Source organism: Thermothelomyces heterothallicus (assembly GCF_042370625.1).
Source record: "Thermothelomyces heterothallicus CBS 202.75 unplaced genomic scaffold P884_scaffold_1, whole genome shotgun sequence".
Lineage (NCBI taxonomy): Eukaryota > Fungi > Ascomycota > Sordariomycetes > Sordariales > Chaetomiaceae > Thermothelomyces > Thermothelomyces heterothallicus.
This window is the reverse complement of record NW_027192562.1, coordinates 483,328-502,908: the sequence shown is the minus strand read 5'-3', so window position 1 is coordinate 502,908 and position 19,581 is coordinate 483,328. Positions and strand designations below refer to the sequence as shown.

The 19,581-nt window shown below is 56.5% G+C and overlaps 4 protein-coding genes across 4 annotated transcripts; 3 read left to right on the top strand and 1 right to left on the bottom strand.

Moving 5' to 3' along the window:
- Positions 1 to 1,656: 1,656 nt before the first annotated feature.
- Positions 1,657 to 5,455, bottom strand: P884DRAFT_188795 (ras guanine nucleotide exchange factor domain-containing protein; the record flags this gene model as incomplete). Its single annotated transcript, XM_069437385.1, has 4 exons — positions 1,657 to 1,684; positions 1,763 to 2,033; positions 2,103 to 2,319; positions 2,423 to 5,455. 4 exons carry the CDS (start codon positions 5,453 to 5,455, stop codon positions 1,657 to 1,659), a joined length of 3,549 nt encoding a protein of 1,182 aa, XP_069301451.1.
- A 7,748-nt stretch (positions 5,456 to 13,203) lies between these two features.
- P884DRAFT_188825 (uncharacterized protein) lies at positions 13,204 to 15,739 on the top strand (the record flags this gene model as incomplete). The annotated part of the gene is made up of 3 exons (XM_069437392.1): positions 13,204 to 13,357; positions 13,422 to 15,534; positions 15,601 to 15,739. 3 exons carry the CDS (start codon positions 13,204 to 13,206, stop codon positions 15,737 to 15,739), a joined length of 2,406 nt encoding a protein of 801 aa, XP_069301450.1.
- A 555-nt stretch (positions 15,740 to 16,294) lies between these two features.
- On the top strand, positions 16,295 to 16,804 carry P884DRAFT_1736 (uncharacterized protein). Its single transcript, XM_069437317.1, has one exon. It carries the CDS (start codon positions 16,386 to 16,388, stop codon positions 16,677 to 16,679), a length of 294 nt encoding a protein of 97 aa, XP_069301449.1. The 5' UTR covers positions 16,295 to 16,385; the 3' UTR covers positions 16,680 to 16,804.
- Positions 16,805 to 17,522: 718 nt separating this feature from the next.
- P884DRAFT_188875 (glycoside hydrolase family 16 protein) lies at positions 17,523 to 19,105 on the top strand (the record flags this gene model as incomplete). Its single annotated transcript, XM_069437396.1, has 3 exons — positions 17,523 to 17,971; positions 18,059 to 18,230; positions 18,440 to 19,105. 3 exons carry the CDS (start codon positions 17,523 to 17,525, stop codon positions 19,103 to 19,105), a joined length of 1,287 nt encoding a protein of 428 aa, XP_069301448.1.
- Positions 19,106 to 19,581: the final 476 nt, after the last annotated feature.

Below are 19,581 nucleotides of genomic sequence, written 5' to 3'. Positions count from 1 at the left end.
CATGATGCAGATAACTGGGTAGGTACCTTTTAACTATTCTGGCTGCCAAGTAACCTAAACGTTCAAGTTGCAGATAATGTGCGCAGAAACAAGGAAAAAGAAGCCCGTGTTAGGCGCTTGTGGGCGCATGTGAGAGAGTTTGTATTACACTGGTCTTTTTTTCTTTTTTCTTTCTTTTTTTTTTTTTTTTTTTTTTTGCGCTCCGTCATCAAACGAATGTTAGTTATCCAGCAAGACGCAGGAGAGAGCCACTCTACCCTATGCGGAAGAAAGACCCGTGGGACAAGCGTTTGGCAACTGGGACACTTACTGGCTGGCTGACTGGCTGGCTGCTGCTGAAGAGCTAGCGAGATGGGTCAATGGAGGAGTTGGCGTCTGTGTCTCGCGAAAACTAGTACATACATAGTTACATAACATCTATCGTCACCTTGCACAAGCCAACAACTACCGAGGTGGGCAAAACCGAGGCCCGACCGGGCCCGCCTTAGGCGGGATGCGGCCGAGCTGCAACCTCGAGGCGGGTACGCTAAAACGGACAAGGATGGGATGGATGGAAATTAACTTATCGGGGCAGACCGGTGCGGATCGCAGATCAGACTCGGCATCTTTGCCAGACGATTTGCAACAAACGCTCAAGTGGGTTAATACGGATAGAGCCAGCCTGAATCGGGACGATCCCCAGATTAACTCCCCCAGATCGTCTGCCACAAGGGGGTACGGGGAACGATCGACTCTGGTTCTCCCCTCCCCCATCTTGCCTCACCCCAGTCTCAAATGGTTTCGTGTACGGAGTATGTAGTAAATTTGAGCCAAACCTGGTTAAGGAGCCGAATGCGAGAGAAAACAGGCCAGGAAGCGCTTGCCGCACAAGAATCCGTACCCTGTACATACAGGAACAACAGTCAGAGTGCAATGACATCGTGCTAAGCCAGATATTGAACCCTGCAGTCATTCCGCTCATTTCGTGACTCGCTTCCCTTTTTTTCTTTTCTCAGCAACGAGGAACAAGCCCGACCGGATAGATCCAAGAAAAGAAACGCCACCCCTAAACGCCAACAACCAGTCAGAGACTCCACACAGTCCTTGGGTCGTTTCGTAGCTTTCGGTATATCTCTCGTTCCTAGATTTGGCACGCCAGTCTCCAGAGACAGCTTAACCAAGGCTGGCACTGTCCACTCCCGTCCATGTCGCGCGTGCCTTTTCGGTCTGTTTCTGAGGCCACACGTCTCGGCTTGTCGTGCGTGTGTGCTGTGTCGACCTGCCCTTTCCCCCAATAGGAGAGCAGGGCCCTTTGCCCCTGGCAGAACCACGTCCTTCAGCTGACGCTGAACCGCTTGTCGGCTTGCGAAAGTTTTGGCAGACGTCCGGGTCTTGCACAGGAACGCCGATGACTCGGATAACCGAACCGCTCAAGATGAGCGAGTGATTCCGGTACTTTTCAATCCAACAACACGCAGCTTCATCCCGGCGAAATTTCGTTAGCGAAGCAGCCGTTCCTTCTCGACTAGCGACGAGGTTGAGAGCGAGCGCTTCGTCCACATCCAAGCCAAGAGTATTGAGCACATGGTTCTGCCGAGGCGCTTGTGGAAGATGCGGAAGTGTTTCCGGTTCGAGTTGTAGATGGTGGTAGGACGACTCGCGTCCCTTAGACTTCGTTTATAGGAAGCCAGATTCGGCCAAGACCCTACAAGAGTAAATATTACGTTAGCATTTACCATAGTCTGGCAACAGGTTCCGGAAGCCAACTGGGCGGTTTGCCTACCTGACAATCTTCTCGTCTTCTCGTTCCCGTGGCTCGATCTGCAAGCTCTTGTCGTACATCTCGTGCACGTCGCCGGCAGCTTGCATGTTACTCAGAATGTAATCCTGCAGCTCCGGCACGGGCTGCAGAGAGTAGCCTACGTTCTGGTATTGCTGGATGTCGCGGATCACCTCGGCTGTTTTTGCCCGCTTGGCAAAGTTGATGAGGTTCGTCTTCTTGATGACGGACGGAATGCCGTCTTCGATGAACGTGAGATCCGTCAGGTAGACGCCTAAAGCGTGGCACGTCAGTCAACGTCGAGATCTGGATATCCGAGATTTGAGCGAGAGCCTTGGCCTACCGAAGAAGGGGATACACGGAGGGTTTGCGGCATGAAGTGTTTCCCTGTACTCGCCGAAGTTCTTGGTGCTACCCATCAGCTTCCGCATGGTCTCGAGAGTGCTGTTGACGCGCGCCGGGACCTGGTCCCATGTGCGCTTTAGTCGAGCAATCGGTGCGGTGCCCAATGCCGAGATGATGGATGTCAACGTGGAGAAGTTGTTCAACGACCGGCATTTCTGTCCCGCAGTTAGCCATCTATTCTCAAGGCAACGCCTTATCCTGCATGATGGGGAAGGGAAGGTAAAGAGGAAAAAAAAAAAAAAGGGCGGGGGGTGTTACATCAGCGACTGAGACGAAGTGCTTGATGACGACGACACGCTTTCTGATGTCGGTCTGTGACAGAATCATCTCGGCCACCCAATTGGTCATCTGATTGGAGTGTAGAATGAGCGCCTTGACGTTGGGCGCCGGCTCCGGTTCCCCTTCGGCGACCTTCTTTTGCCACGTCTTGTTCAGACACTCGGTCGACTTGATCTTGGAATACAACCGTGACTCGATGATGGTGAGCTGGCGGGCAAACTCGAGAACGTCAATGTCGAGGAACTTGAGCTTCTTCATGTTCTTCGGCATGATGGGTGGTGGGGTGTTCTGGTTGACCGTCTGAACCATGCGTCGCCCGCCCAAGTCTTTGCCGTTCAATCGTTGGTCGAGGATCGCCATCAGAGGGCCCGACCCGGGTGTCTCGGCCGTCTTGATCGTGTCTCTGGCAAAGTTATACATGTCGCGGATGAGCTGCTTCGTCTCATCGTTGTAGTCCTCCATCCAGAAGGTGTCGAGCCAGCTCTTCATAATGTTGACGACGCGGAAACGGATCGGGCGCAGCTTCCTGTCTCTCCAGATCTCGTAATCGGCCGGCGACAGGCCTTCAGGCGGCTGGGTAGTAAATCTCTTGACCAGCATCTCGAACAACTCCCGCGCGGTGGTAAAAGACCGGTAGGTCAGGAGGAAGGTGCTGTTGAAGTTGGCGTCCAGCTTGTCGTGGCGGGTCAGCTGCTCCACCAGAGCAATCAGAGATCCGCCCTTCACAGCTGGCGGCGTGACTTTCAGATCCCAGGACAGGTCGCTCTCGTAATCCAACTTCAGGAAATCTGGGGTATCCTCTACCACAGGCGGCGGCACCGGTTCTGGGTCTTCTCCGAAGAACCGTTTCATCTTTGAGGGGTCGCCCTTTCTGAGGTTGCTGGGAGGGAACGTCTCGCCCTCGGTGAATGAATGCGACCCAATCGGCAGTCCTGGCCTCGAGAAGCCCCGAGAATCCGAGCGTTGATGTAGTCGTTCGTAGGGCATGGTCTCCATCCTTCTCAATGGTCCACGCTGCATCATCTCCTCGCGCAGGTGCATCTCTTGCTGTTGGATGACCATGGCAACCTGTTCGGAAAGTAGCTGGAGCGAGAAGCCGACGTGGGATGAGTTCGTCTCCAGAGCCCGCGCACACTGCCTGACGTACTCAAGCCTCTCCTCTAGGGCCTGGCCTCGGACCTCGGACCACTCATCAGCCAGCGGCCCGGCGACGGCTTGGCAGCCCAAGAGCAGGTCCGAGATGTTGTCGTAGAGGCTCTGCTTGTTGGTGCTGAAATCGGTGAGCTGCGGCGTCTGAAAGCTGTTGCCGAGCAAGGACAGATCGATCGATTCGATCATGGCGATCCAGGGCCTGAACATGTCCAAGACCTTGCCTCCGGCAGCACACACGTTGTTACCAATCACCTCATGCTTGTAGGGGGTCACCAGCTTGTCGGTAACCAGGAGGTTCTTCTCCAGCTCGCGGATGCTCGACACCAGCATCCGCTTGAGCTCGTCCAGGCGCTCAAGAAGCTGGCCGTCCAGGAGGGCGGTGGGCTCCACGACGCCTTCCTCATCATCGAGGAAATTGGAGGTGATTGGGTCGCGTGGACTCAAGCCGTTGTTTTGCCAACTCCCACCGGTGCTTGACCCGATGACAAACCCAGGGAACAGCCGTGGGATCTCCTCGCCGCGCTGCTGCCGCGCTACTTCAACAAAGCTGAACACGCCCAGGAGGACGCCATCGGCTTCTTGCAAGCATTTCTGAACAGATTCGGCATTTGGCCAGTCGGCAGCCGCGATATGGGAAGAGATGACGAGCTTGGAGAACTTGGACATCATGTCTCGGAAATGGGGATAGAGGGCCTTGTTGGTGGAGATGATGGACGGCTGTCCGGAATGGTTGTCCGTCGTGCCCGAGCCGGCGGCGAGAAGGAGACGCAAGTGGTCCGAGATATCTTCCGCTCGTGCCACATACTCTGCCCTGTTGCCGCTCTCAACGGCCTGGCGATATCGGTCTACCGACTTTTTCATGTTCGTGACGAGTCGACTCCAGGTCAGGGGCGGGGTAGAACCGTCGTCGAAGAAGGAGCGCGGGATCGTCGCAGCCGTGGGCAGGTTGAACGCAGAGCTGGTGAAGGAAGTAGACGCTCCTACCATGGGAGTCTGGAGATGGTTGCCGTTGGCATATGTCTCGCTGCGTCCTCTAGTCCCTGCGGGATGGCCATTCATCGAGTCCATGGAGGTAGCCGGCGAAAGGCCGTCTCTGCCGCTGGGTCGGCGAGCCTTGGACGCCGGGCCGCGTGCTGCGTTCATCAGAGCTTCGCCCTCCAACTCGGATGCCGAATTCACATCGGATTCCTCTTCTTCCTCCTGGGTCAGGCCCCTCGCGATCAGCTCGGGTGGCGGTCTCGTCCTGTCCGGCACGCTAACGTTCATGCGATCTCGAGGGCCCGTCTCGTTGAGCGACGAGGGAGATTCGAGGGGCAGCTCCATGCTACTCTCGCCCGTCATGGTGTTGTAGTAGAAGAGCCTGCCGTCCGGCGTGGCCTGCGGGATCCAGAAGTCGGCTCTGGAACGGTCGCCGTCGGCCCCCTCGAGCGGGAGCCCTTCGGATTCGTCATGGTCGGAACCGTCGTCATCGTCGATGCCCTCTTCGTAAGCCTCCTGCTCGTCATTCTCGTCATCCAGTCGCTCGGCTTCGCCGCCGTCTACCCCCTCGGGTAGCTCGTCTGGACTTGTGATGATTTGGCAGTAGTTGCTCGGGAACCAGCCCCTGACGCCGTTGATCACGCCGTCCCACCAACCGCTCTCCAACCTGGTGATGACCTGGATTATATCGCCTTCGTGGAAGCTCAAGCTTGTCCTGTCGTCGGCCTCGTAGTCGTAGAGCGCGCGCACGTACATTGTGCCGGGCGGCGCCGAGCCGACAATGCCGTTCATGGCGGAGGACGTCTCTGCGGAGAAGTACGAGGAAGCGGTCGACGCGTGTTGACTCTGTACTGCCGACACAGGCGTCTGCGTCATTAGCATGTTGAGGTGATCGCCAGGGCGCGCAGCAGCGACATTGACGAGTGCGCGAGTCGGAGGCCGATCGTTTCCTCAGGCCTGCGACCCCTCGCCCAGAAATATTAGTTGTTGGCTCGCGCGTTGCCAGTCGCCGAAGTGCGAAGCTGGGCTTTGCTCGAAGCGTCGACGAAGGCGTCCTAATTTCGCAACAGTCCGTGGAAGCGACCACTCACGAGATGGCGAAACCGAGGTTTGAGAGAGATGCAGCGGGTGTTGTTCCTGGGTGGGCACTAGCGAACCTTGTAAAGACACGAAAAGAGCTGTAACTTAGTGGGCAATAGTTATGACTGGTCGGCTGGGGCTGGTGGTCTGCGCGTCAGGAGGTCGAAAGAGGGGAGGGGGGGGGGGGGGGGGGGGGGGGGGGGGGGGGGGGGGGGGGGGGGAGGGTTCAATTCGCCCAATTTCTGACCTCGAAAGGCGGGCCGCTGGGAAGGATCCACTAACTCTTCAGGGCACCTCTCTCCCCGCAGAGTGTCTCCCTGCATGAATCAAAAGGCTAGTGTATGCTTGCTGAATGATCGCCTGATCACCCGCTCCGTCAATGTTAATGAAGACTACGGGCATCCGGATAAACAGTCCCAAGCAAGGTCTTGCCTGCGTATGATTTCCGGGAGAGCAGTGCGAGCCCCAAGGGTTGCCCAGCTAGTGTGCGAGATAAAGAGAGCGAATCGCTCCGGTGATGCACAGACGGTCTGTTCGTCGGCCCCAGCTCCAGACTCCCCACCTAGTGGAATCCTCCTTGGGCGGGGTGGGACAGGGCAAGGGGGCACCGGGCTACAACGCTGTATCGAGTAGTAAGCACTGCGATATTAGACACTGCGGCAGCGCACATTTTGTGTCCCAATACTCCGTATAGGTAGGTATACTTGTTAGTTATAGGCAGTGTGGGAAGTTTCCCGGAGGGGAGGTTGGGGGAGACTTTAGGGGCTTGACAACCCGTTCATGCCCGCAACGGGATCATGGTACTAGAACAGGGCTTTGTGTAGTGAGTACGGGACTTGAAGTGGTATCCTCTAGTTACTCCGTAGAACCTTACCTTCCTTCGTTGCTTGATTCCAGTAAGAACCGAACGGCCTCATTTGGTTACCATCGTCCCCACAAACGATCATGAAGCCGCAACCTACAAGCCACTCTCGCCTATGTGCTGCAACCACACTGTTACACATAACGTTATGCCTTGTGCGGTCCTGCCCGTTGCGCAAGTGAGCTACGGAGTAACGTACTGGGCCACGAGTCTCGGTGGCTCGATCAATCCCCGCCCCTCCTTCCTCCGGTGCTAGCGTCTTCCAGGGTCCCATCCGCGCAGCAACGATGGGGACTGCACCGAAAGGTCAAGGCCGGGCCCCTCCGCCGGCTGTCAGTAACGTACTGCGTAAGCCGTTATACTGTATTTCCGTACGCAGTATGTAGCAGTGAATACAGCAATACCTGAGGTTCCGTAGGTCATATCAAGTACGGGGGACCAAGTATAACGTAATCCATACCCTGCTCGCGCGGCTACCCTGCTCGCGCAGCCAAACCTCCACCCAAACCACCACCAAATTTACCCATGAACAGGAGAAACATCTAGGCAATAACAACAATTCCAATAGCCAAATAGCTAAATAGTATAGTTCAATTCAATCTGGTGATACTTTCCTTAGTATAACGTCTATCTATCTACTTGAACTTCGTATAGGAAGATGATCTTATAGGCATCGCCAATCCCCTTTATATACCCCTTCTAGCACTTGCCAAGAGGCTTATTATCGCCTTTTCTGGTAGCTATTTAAATCGCCGTTCTAATCGCTATTCGAATCGCTGTTCCAATCGCTGTTCTAATTGCCGTTCGAGCCGGTTAAGCCCTTTGAATCGCTATTCGAATCGCCGTTCGAATCGCCGTTCGAATCGCCGTTCGAATCGCTGTTCCAATCGCCGTTCGAGCCGTTCAAGCCGTTCGAATCGCTATTCGAATCGCCTTTCCAATTGCCGTTCGAATCGCCGTTCCAATTGCCGTTCGAATCGCCGTTCCAATTGCCGTTCGAATCGCCTTTCGAATCGCTATTCGAATCGCTGTTCCAATCGCCGTTCCAATCGCCGTTCCAATCGCTGTTCCAATCGCTGTTCGAATTGCTGTTCGAATTGTAGTTCGAATAGTAGTTCAAATTGGTGGAAATTGGTGGAAATTAGATGTCCCTGGTGTTGATGCGCGAGCAGGGTAGCCGCGCGAGCAGGGTATGGATTACGTTATAATCCGTACAGTTGGCGGGAAGCCTATGGAACTCGTTCGGAACTTCATTAGCAAGTCACCAGCGAAGGATGGCAAATGTCCGTGACACGCATGCGCGATACACTACAGCCTCGCAGTACGAGTTGAATCATTCCATACGGTGTCCTATCTCCATATTCAAGCACAGCTGGTTGGTTATGGCGGGAACCATGGATCCCCGGCCTTGGAGTAGGTTTCTCCTCCTTTCCATGCCACTCCCTTCGACACAACAATCGATCTTCCCGTGCCTGGTCTCGAGTCATCTGGGCCGGGACTCATGGGCGACGTAATGTTGAAACCAAGACCAAAAAAAAAAAAAAAAAAAGGTTCGAGTGAAGACCAGAGTAATGATACGTCACTGCAGGAGTGTAATCCGTAGTAGAGAGCCATTTGCCACTCAAGCTCCACCAAGAAGTCCGCCCAGCCAAAGCATCTTTGATACGTCTCCCCCCTCCAGTAAGTCATGAGTGCAAATAAGGCGTACACCCTCTCTGCATTGGCTCGAGTCAGATGGATGTACTATGTGCGTGTCGGTACATACCTGCGCGCCAGCCCAACCCCGCCTGTTTAGTCGGATTAACCAACTCCCAACCTACTGCGTTCATCAGCGGTTTATCAGCTACAAGGCAGTGAACTTTTTTTCTCCTTCAACTTGACATCTCATCCATCAGCCTGGACCAAACGGCGTCTGTTTCTTCACGATATTGGTCGTTGGCGCAGGACTTCCACTCGGACTCTGGACACCACCGATCTGAGCAAGACATCACAGCAAATTTCCCTTCCACGTTTCTCAGCGACAGAGCGCCACGGCTCTAGCAGAGATGTATGTTGAAGTGGTCTCCGTCTACTCAGTAAGCACTCGACAGGTCCGAGTCCCGTGGCTCCAGTCTCGAGTTCTGACAATGGCCAACACAGAGTCGTACGGCAATCTCATTGCCCTCGTGTTGTCGCTCTCCGTTAGACTGAAACAGGCACGTCCCAAGCCGCGACCGTGAGAACCTAATAGAGCTCCCGTCGGTATCCATCGTCTCACCGTGCGACCTAGCCAGCACATGCTCATGAATAACGGGATGGCTCAGCTTTTCCCGATGAGCTGAGAAAGCCGTACCACGCTAGGATTGCCTTGCGATGCTTCAGCGCTGTCAGGACGAGGCCAGAGGCGGGGCACGAGCGTCAAAAAAGCGGCCAGTTGGAAACACAACACTCTGCTGGTCCTCCGTCGTCCAAAGGAGGTCAGAGGAACGAACGAGGAAGAGACCATATAATCTATACGCTACGTATCGGGCTCCAAGAACATCAGCACGTGCTTCCGCAGGAGCGCGCCGGAAAGGGCCGTGGCATAACTAGTTACCGGAAGACGAACATCGCCGTGCCCACCAAGTCTCGTGACCGGAGTTCCCGCCACCGGAGGGAAGAGGGACGGCGTTCCCTCGTCAACAACACGCCGGCGCGGAACCGTCTCAACCAATAACTACTTACCGCCCGCCGCCAGCTGAGCGCCACGTGTACGGTAACTACCCCTGATGGATGTACGGATTACTGCGAATGTGCAGTACATACACCCCTGACTGAGGCTAGGTCAGTTTGGGGCCTCGATGTCGACAGCGGTGTCTGCTTGGTAACAAACTCCCGAGGCCAGAACGGAAGCGAGCGAGCAAGGGCGAGCCACCGCCGTTTGGGAGTCGGAGTTACCTGCATCAACCCGCCACTTGGCTTTTCTTCAAGGGAGGCAACCGGCGGGCGTTCCGAACAAGAGATCGTCCGATTTGCTCCCTTGACACCACGGTACAATCATGCGGTACGGAGTCCGGAGTTGTGGACAGAGGACCTGCAGGAAGGTGCGGTGAAGCCCTGGTAACTACATTCCGGAGTCCACTAGCGTGGCTCTTCACGACCAACTGACGCTTGCTTCTTGACCCCTGACCGCATGCTCGATCAGTCAGATAGTTATTGTCTGTGACGGCGCGCACGAAGAATCTCTCACTTCCGTTGCAATCGCCCGCCCAGAGGCATCGACGATGAGACGCCCTCAGATCTGACACGAGATGCGAAGGCCAAAATCCTGAGCATGAAGGATGGACAGGGTTAACGTTAGCGAGCAGCCTTGATGGGACCAATTTCCGATCCCTCGGCTTTGGGCCATGTGTCGAAAGGCTCGGATGTCACCCGGTTGGAGACGAGGTTCCACCCTTCAAGCTCCATGCGAAACATGCGCTCGGTAGTGACACAGGAGGAGCGAATGAACACGTCCGTCGAGTCACCATGAGGCGGCGGACGACGAGCTATTGCAGCAGAGACTGGACATTGCGGAACGGAGACCAAAGAGGTAGACGGGGAGGGAAAATAAGAAAACTAGAAGGTATCGGATCGGTACGGTGATCCACGGTGGTCTGGACAATGAACCTCGATGGCCGCGCTCCGCCGGGAGCGCCGAGAACCAGGGGGTTTGCTGTGCCGTCCTTCTTCATCATCTTCTTCTTAAAATGCTTCTCCCAACCCGTTCGCCATTTCTGGCACCATAGTCGTCGAGTTTTGCGGTTGTGCCCCGACCGAGTCTGACTGGGATCACCGAGCTAGCTCCCTGTGCTTACTTGAGCAAGTGGACAGTTTTCCGTCTTTGTGGCTCAGCCTCTGCAGATGCAAGGGGGATGACCACCTTCCGGCCTTCCGAATTTTTCCCCTTGTCCAGGGTTGCTTATTGGCACCCGAAAATTCATCGTGTCCCGCCAACAGAAAGAAATTTGTGACCTTGCGAAGAAGAAGAAAAAAGAAAAGAAATAGGAGGGGCAATCAGCAAGCATTTCCGGAACCAGTAACCATTGTCAGTAGGGTACTAGACATACCTTTCGGGACTATCACCAGCGCTTGTCAGTTTACTTTGTGGTGCCATCATTTGTTTTCTTGATCGCGAAATGGAGATGAGAACCACCCTCCCCACTTCGCACGCTGCACAATGCGACGGGGAACGCGCACCGACTGGCTGCGGGTCCACCGTTCTTTGCAATCAGCCTGCAAAGGGGAAGCAGCTCCCGTCCCCAAACGCACCGGGCTGCAACTTCGGTGCAGGTGGGGGAGGTGGGGCGGCTTCTCACGTCCAAGTTATCGAAGGTTCCTTGGGAGGTTCCAGGTTGCATTCCCAGAAACGCCGGGAACCGCCAATGTGGCTAGCAGCCGGCTTCCCCTTCCGCCCCGGATAGCGCAATTTGCTGGCAGGCAGGCTGGCCGGCCACCGTGCATGCAATTCAAAAAGGGGAAAAGGGGGGGGGGCTGAGAAAATCTCTTCGCCTTGGCCAAACATGGGCGCCATGGCTGTCGTGGTGATAGATGTCATCAAACATTTCGGCATTTCTTTGTCTCATTTAGTTATCAGCGCTGCAGTGCCTGGCACGCAAGAGCTACCCCTCCAATTGTCACGGATGAAGCTTGATCCCAAGTCGCGAGTTTCAGTGGATTCAAAACATCCTCGGTCTGGTCGCCAAGACTCTTAACTAAGCCTGACCGGTCGATCTCCACTCGAGTGGATCGCAGAGCCCAGCTGCCACCGACCGTGCAGTTGGAACCGAGGGAATCTGGGCGACTGAAGCGCATGGGAATGCGTTGTACGAGCTTGAAGTTGATGCCGGGATGAAGGGGGGCAGTGATGGGAGGGAGGAGGGGGAGGGGCAAAGGAAATCAAGCCTCAGACCCCTCGGCTGGAGTGAACCCCGCCAATTTTTCTGGCCGATTTGCTGGTGCAGCGCCACGGGGTACAGTCGGGTAGTTTATCTCTGAATGAGGTGGATGTAGTATGTACGGACGTATAACTAGTATAGTACGGTACAACATCTCACGCGTTTCCGTCAGCGAAGCTGTGGTCACGGGACCAACCGCGAGTTGTTGATGTGGCATTCTGGACGTCGGCGCTGCTCAGAGGATTGGCTGTGGTTGCCCGCTGCCGCAGCCCTACTACCTACGGCATTGCCGTGCATAGAGGTACCTCCACCCGTGGGCCTCCTGCTAATAAACAACACCGTCGAGAGACCGCTAATTTAGAGAAGCCTGGACAAGGCAACGTGCTTGGACAGAGTGGACAGCTGTGTGAGGGTGGATGACCAAGGTTTCAGTTCGCTCGTTCGCGATGCCCCGCGATGACAGCGCAACGCTGCGAGGAGCGAGCAGACCCACAGCATCCCAAGCTCTTGCAGCTCCGAACTCCACTGCTCGTCGAGGCCAAAGTAAAGTCACCATGTGGCGGTCAGCGAGGCGCACTTACACACACTCTGTTAGATACCCTCCTCGAAAACCGACCGTCGAGGAGTGGAATGCGCGAGGACGAAGAGCTGTTGTTTGCACAGCCGCGAAAAATCCCGTGGTTGAGGGGCAGCTAGCTAGTCGAGGTGTCACAAGGTGTGTACTCAAAAAAGCACTCGCCGTGGGCGGTACCAAGATTGAACGTGGCCAATTTCCGTGCGCCAAACGCGAGGCCCGGAAGCTCCGTTCTCCAACGCGTTAGGATGAAAGGGGACAGCTGATAGGCAGCCCTAACAAATCAGGCGGCAGGCTTAGGATCGATACTTGTGCTGTTAATCCGGTCCTGCCCCGCGTACCCCCCTCTCTGCACCCCACCACTTTATGCCAGTACTTGCTCGAGACTTTCGGGGCCTGTCGATGAGAGCCGTACGGCCCCTCGCCAAACACTCCAAAGTGCACAGCAAGCGCGCAAAGAACCGTTGTTGTCCCTCCAAAGGCCTACCCGGTGCGACTCACCGCTCTCTCAAAGGACGGCTGCTGGGGGGAGCTGCCGCAAGCTCAAACGGTCACCCTGAGCGCAAAGTAGCTGACTGGTTGTCAATTCCCAACCACTCGGTGGGTCCCCCAGTGCTTCGTTCCCGGGCTCGACTGGGGACGCGAGCCGCTAGGCCATTTCGGGACAAAGCAAATTCCCACGCAGCCCGCTGGTCGCTGGGTGGTGTCACCCCCACCTGCATTGGCGGTTTCCCTTTTCCCCCTCCGCGAACCTCCGCAGCCCATTTTTCCCCTCTCGTCCCCCCTTCTTTCCCGCCGTCAGCGGTTTCGAAAACCCCTCCCACTTTTCACTTTCACTCCCACCACAGTTCATTGATCAACACCGTGCTTGTGCAAGAGGTCTTTGCTCTTTGCAGCAAGACACCAACCTGATCCCATTTGGCGCAGAGTCGCCTTGTTCAACCCCCCTCGTCGACATCGATTTCCATGATCATATCACAAATGAGCAGCTTCACGACTAAGAGTCCGCAAGACACACTTTAAGTCCCACGGGAGCGCGCGCGAGCGAGCGAGGAGTCAGGCGATCTCAACTATCGTTCTGTGAGGAGGGTTCGTTCCAACACCACTTCCGAGTTCCGCTGTCATTGTCGCCATCGCCATCAAGCCGCCTTGCAGCCAGCCGGTTTCTTTTTTTTTTATTTGCCCGCTCGACGTGCAGACGCGACAATAATAGTCCAAGATGCCTGGTGCAAGCGTGGCGGTAATGCCAGCCTCGGCTGCATCAACACCGGCTACCCGGAAGACCTCACTCGCCCCAGAGAGAAAGTACAAGTGCCAGTTTTGCAACAGGGCCTTTAGCAGGAGCGAGCACAGGAGCAGGCATGAGCGATCTCGTACGTCGAGCTTCCCCCTTGTTCACGCCGCCTCTGGGAAATCCAGGCTAACCCATCGATTTAGACACCAAAGAGCGGCCGTTCAAATGCATGAAGTGCCGTAGCACTTTCGTGCGACGCGATCTACTTCTCCGCCATGACCGTACCGTCCATGCCAAAGACGGAGGTGTTCCTCTCCACAGCGACGGCAAGCGTCGCGGCGGCCCCAAGACGGCCAGAGCTGCTAGCGGCCCTTCTAAGTCGGCCATCGCCATCGATACTTCAACCCTCGAGCAGATTGAAGCTAGCAGCGACGGCGTCTTCGACGTCGAGACCGCAGCCATGCTTGTTGCTGACCTGCACCAGAAGGCGACCGCGGCGGCCAAGGCGAACGGTCACTACGACGGCAACTCGAGCATGTCCTTCTCACAGAACGAGTCGGCGATGATGGAGCCCTCTGTCACGTACCCCAACGGCGCGATCGGCCTGCCGCAGTGGGAAGGCTTCATGTCCCAGGAGCACAAGGCGCACTCGATCAGCTCGGCTGCTTCGACATCGCTCGATTCCCAGAACACCAGCCAGCTGCGTTCTCTTGCTGGACAGAACGCCAACGTAATGGCTCCGGGGCTGCAGGCGCTCGTCAACTCTCTCCCTCCTTCAGCCGCAGGCACTCCTACCCCTCAGTCGCCCTTCCAGGCCCAGCGCAGCCATACGCCGGCCGACGCGTCCCAGCAGCCTTCCTCAGGCTTCAAGGCTCCTCAGATTCACGGTGACGAGGAACGGAACATGGTCCTTGACAATATCCGCAACAGCGATAGAGAGCACGCCATCCCCGAGGGCTTCCGCGTTCCCAACCTGCCCTCCTTGAACCGGTATCTGGCTACCTACTTCGGCCTGTTCCACCATCACCTGCCGTTTCTGCACCCGGCTTCCTTCGAGCCGACCCGGGTCTCGCCAGCGCTGCTTCTCGCTGTCCTCTCCATCGGCGCCCTGTACGCGTTTGACCAAGAGCAGGCCTACATGCTCCACATCGGGTCCAAGGTGTTGGTCAATCAGTTCCTGCAGAACAAGGAGAACTTTAGCTCCCGAAAGTGCCCCCTCTGGACGATGCAGAGCTCGCTTCTGAACATGATCTTTGCCAGCTGGAGCGGCGATCCCAAGGGCCTCGAATGGGCGTGCTCGATCAAGAGCTTGCTCGCCAACATGGTTGCAGGAAACCGTTACGAACTGAAGCTTCGACAGGAAGCTCGCGAGGGTCGCGCCCCGACCCGTGCCGAGTGGGTCGAAGACGAAGGTTGCCGTCGTACATACTACGCCGTCTACATCTTCTTCGGTTTGTTGACGTTGACCTACAACCACACGCCGGCCATGAGCTTTAACGAGTTCGAGGATCTCGAGCTCCCGTCCACCGAGGCTCTGTGGAACATGAAGGTCTCCGAGGATGCCTGGCAAGATCACCTCAAGGTGTCGCGCAGCGTCACCTTCATGATGGCCCACGACAACCTGTTCCAGGGCGAGACGCTCAAGTATAGCGCCTTTGCGACTCGCGTCATGATCAACGCGCTCTTCCTCGAGGTCTGGTATCACAAGCGCAGCCCCGAGGCGCTGCAGGACGTGGTCACCGAGTACAAGCTGCGGCTTGCCCTGGAGACGTGGGAGAAGTCCCTCGACCTCTGCGAGCCCGAGGCTTTCTCGGTGCCGCTGAGCGCGCCTCACAAGGGTCACCCTCTGATCTTCAACGCGAAGGCCATGTTCCGCAACGCTCGGGTCCGGCTCGAGGTGGACCTGAAGACGGTTCAGGAGGCGCTGCGATACCACGACTCGTACGAGGTCGCCGCGGCCATGTCGAACTCGAGGGATCGCGTCAAGCGCTCGAGCGAGATGCTCAAGGTGATTCAGGAGTGCTACAACTGCGTCGAGACGGCGGTTCTGCAAGGCGTCCGCTGGGTGGCCCGCACGTCGCCGACGAACTGGAGCATCGAACACCCGCTGTGCGGTATGGATCTCATGATCATCCTCAGCTTGTGGCTGTATCGTCTGGAACATGACGAAGAACCGGCCACCGAGGAGGAGTTGGTCATGTACAACCGTATCCGCCAGCTGTTCGACAAGGATCTCGATGAGACTTACGTGACCCACCTGAGTTCTGTCGTGGCCCGTCTCTGGGGCTCAATGCTGGACGAGGTGGTTGTCTGGGGGTAAGTTGCAACTCTCTCCTCCTCACAGAAATCAAGAATATTTCACGCTGACAGACTTGGTAACAGCATCACTCGGCTGATGGGTGAATCCTTCCGTCTCCACTCGCAGGCCTTGATCGGCTATGTGGACGATGTTGCTGCCTCCCCGAGCGTCTCGACGCCGTCTATGACTTCTCAGGGTGCGGACGAGGACAGCGTGTATTAACTTGATGACGTTGACGCTTCTCTTTTTTTTTGTTTTTGTCGTCTGCCGGGAACGGGGGGTGATTCCCAGGGCTTATACCTCTCGCGTTTCCTTTTTTTTATCTCTTTTTCTCTTTTTTTTTTTTTTCCTATCTCTTTCCTATCTCCTTTTTTCTCTTTCCGTTTCCTTTTATTTCCTATACTCTTTCCTCGTTCTCTGCGGAGTAATGTCTCTTGATGGTCAGATCGGGCGCGGCGGGGGGTGTTTGGGGGCTTCCTTGCCTTGGGAATTGCTTTTCTTTCCCTGCTGGTATTGCGCGTTTTGTTCTTGCTGCATTATCGTTCATGGGCTCGGCAAATGGGGGCAGGTTTGGTACGGTTTCGCATCGGTCCAGTGGGAGGACCACCGCTCCCGCAAACCTAATATCTGCACTGTTGGCTGGTCCATGTGGAGGGCTTTTTACGCTTCGTTCTCCCTGTTTCATTAGCACCGCTTACTGACTATTTAATCCTGCCTTTCACAGCACAATCTCTCATCGTTTTTTCGCGTTTTGTTTTGCTTTCTTTTTCTTCTTCTTTTTCTCCCCTCTTCCTCTCTTCGCTTCGTTCCGGATACCTTGTTCGATATACTGTTTGTCTCTTGTTTCCTAGCATCTCTGTCCTGTTTCATGCTTTATTTTTTCGGAATTGTTTGTTCCATCTCTTCTACTTCCTGTACTAGATACGGGCGAAATCTAGGGAGGGAGGCACTCGGAGAGGATGGAACTCAAGGATGGGAGAGGGAAAGGCGGCGGTTGGGACTGTTGGGCTGGTGGGTTTCATACGGCAGTAGTTTGGGCTTTTGTACTGGCGCAGGGGTAGCCGCGCAGAGTTCGTTCAACACAAGATTGATAATCTCTACCGCTACCTCGCCGCTCCTTAGCCTATTTATCGCCCGTGTCTTTTGGTGGTTAGATATGTAGACTGGTCCAGTATCAAAACCGCATCTCCACTTCTCCTTGGTTGGCCGGTTCCTCGAAATGGAACCTGTTCATCCCGCCTTCTCCGAATATTACTTCTCCGAAGATTACCTCTCGCAATCTTTGCCCCGGTGTTGCCACAGGAGGCGGCTTCTATCCGATGACTAGCTACTGTGCCTAGAGGCAATGAAGGGGTGGATTGTTTGTGCAATTCATCGGAGAGTCCTCACTAGTGACGGGTTCCTGCAGTTATTGCCTTTCTCGGCCGGCAATGGTCACGTCCTCAATCTCGGTCAACGGGTGGCTGCCTCGGCTCTTTTGGCGACAATGGCATGAGTTGCTGTGTCCAAAGCTCTCTCTCTCTGCTTTGCAAACAGCCATGGGGATCCCAGCCCAAGCCTCGGCCTCTCTTTTTTCTCGCCTTGCTTCCTCATCCGGTGCGGCCTGAAGCCGGGCTTGCTCGTCTCGGAAGCCTTTTGCCCTTAAACATATCTTTCGATGGATCCGGAGGGGCTCCTGATCATGAGTCTGGCATCCCAGGCTTTTTTGTGTGACAACCGCATGCCGACTCTGCGTAACATGGGCCCCCCTTGGACCCCCCTTGGAGGGATCGACACACACACACACACACATATATATATATATATATGTATATATATACATATACGCAGGGAGAGAGAAACGGAGAGATACGCGCCCGGTGAAGAAGAGCGTGCGGTCTTGGGGCACGAGATCATTCCGCAGCCCGCTTTTCCCCTTCTTCAAACTTCCCATATATCCTATCCCCTCCCCCCCGGGATAGCAGAATCGCCGAACCCAACCCAAACACCATATAACCTCGCGACCATGAGCCAGCCACTGCCACTTCCCCCACCACGGCGTCGCCCTCCCCTCGCGGACCTCCTCGCCACCAACGTCGCCCCCCTCTTCTTCCACCTCCACCTCCACCTCCACCTCCACCACTTTCTCGTCCTCCTTCTCGTCATCATTGTCATCGGCTACGCGCCCCGGACAGCACGCGCAGACTGCGAGTGCGGCTACCTCGCCGCCGTCCACGGCAGCGCCGGCGGCGACCGCCGAGCCCTCTTCACCGACCTCCTCGAAACGGACTTTGCCCGCCTGGCGGCCGGTGCGCGGGATGATGATGATGATGATGATGATGATGATGATGCCGGGCCCGACGCCTCCCCGATCGAGGGGTGGGCGCGCCAGGCGTTCAATCTCACCAGGGAGCGGGCCCGGGGCGAGTACGGCGAGCTGTTTGCGGTGGAGAACGTCGGGTTTGTTGCTGCCGCGTCGTCTTCTTCTTCTTCTCAGGGAAATGTCGTTGACGACGGGGGGGGAGGATGGAAAGAAGGGGGGGAAAGAGGTGGGATTGGGAGGGGGGGGAAGAAGGGAGACGCCGGGCTGCGGCTGATGGTCCGGGCCGAGATCGTCGACGGGATGGTGCCCGTCGCGGAGCTGGACACGCAGCGGCTGGACCTGATGTGGGGGACCTTCCGGGCCATGATGAAGGTGTCTTCGGTCAAGGGGACCTGCGCCGCCTTCTTTTGGGTGGGTTCCTGCCTCCCCCTTTCCCCCCTTTCCCCCCCCCCCCCCCCCCCCCAAAAAAAAAGCACTCCCTTCTTTTTTTTCTTTCCCTTCCTCTCCGTCTGACTGCTCGCCCCTTGACCGACCGACTGATTGATTGACTGACTGACTGACTGACTGCGTGATGGGGAGGGGGAGGGGGAGGGGGGAACGGGGAATTCGACGGGAGACAGTACTTCAACGACACGCAAGAGATCGACATGGAGTTCTTGTCCAAGGACTTCAACGCGTCCAACGGCAGCTACCCGGTCAACCTGGTGCTGCAGTCGCGCGAGGCGGCGGCGGCCGGGCACGACGCGTCCGGGACGGGCGGCCACTTCGTGCGGGCGCTGCTGCCCTTCGACCCGGCGGGGGACTTCCACGAGTACCGCATCGACTACCTCCCCGGCCGGGTCACCTTCTACGCCGACGGGGAGCCGCTCGCCGACATGGAGGGGCCCGCGGTCCCCTCGTCGCCCGGCCACCTGATCCTGCAGCACTGGAGCAACGGGAACCGGTACTGGTCCGGCGGGCCGCCGGCCGAGGACGCGTCGCTGCTGGTGAGCTACGTCAAGGCCTACTTCAACTCGTCGACGGCGCAGAGACGGCGCGACTGGGAAGCCCGGTGCAGGGATCCGACCGCGCCCGGCGCCGTCTGCGAGATCCCGGATGTGGCGCCGGGAAACTGGAGCGCCGCCGCCGACTGGTTCTTCGGTGACCACGCCAACATGACCAACAACCAGACCGCGTCGGGGCGGAGCGAGGAGGCATCATCGCCATCGACAGAGCCGTCGTGGCCCATCATCATCATCTGTTGGCTTTGGCTGTGGCTGGCGGCCGAATTCGCTTCTGCGGTGTGATAGATAGTTATATAGGCGTGATCGGACCCGAGGGAGCAGAGTCGGTTGCTTTTGGAAACATGTAATAGTAATGGTCGTGAACGGATGACGGGATGGACATTACCGTTGAAGGAGAAGCACACTACCGGCACACCACGCCAAGCCTCCTCCCCTTTTCATCCTCTCCCCCTTTCCCTGCCCTTCACAGCCCAACACCCAAGAATGGGAAAAGAAAAAGAGGAACCTCATTCTCAGGGGTTGATGAGTAGCATAACAATAGCGAGATTCCTCATAACTTGCTAGCAATTCGCGTCCCCCATTCTTCAACCACCCAACCAAACTCGGGACCGGATTCCGTCTGCTTTGTCATCCTAGGAACTTGGGGATTCGCCAACGCCGAAGTGCCCTTCTTTCCAGCTTCCCCATCCCCAGCAGCAATACAGCAAACTAGCAAAGCCATGTTGTTTTGGGTTTCCCACTCTCACGTCCCTGCTACT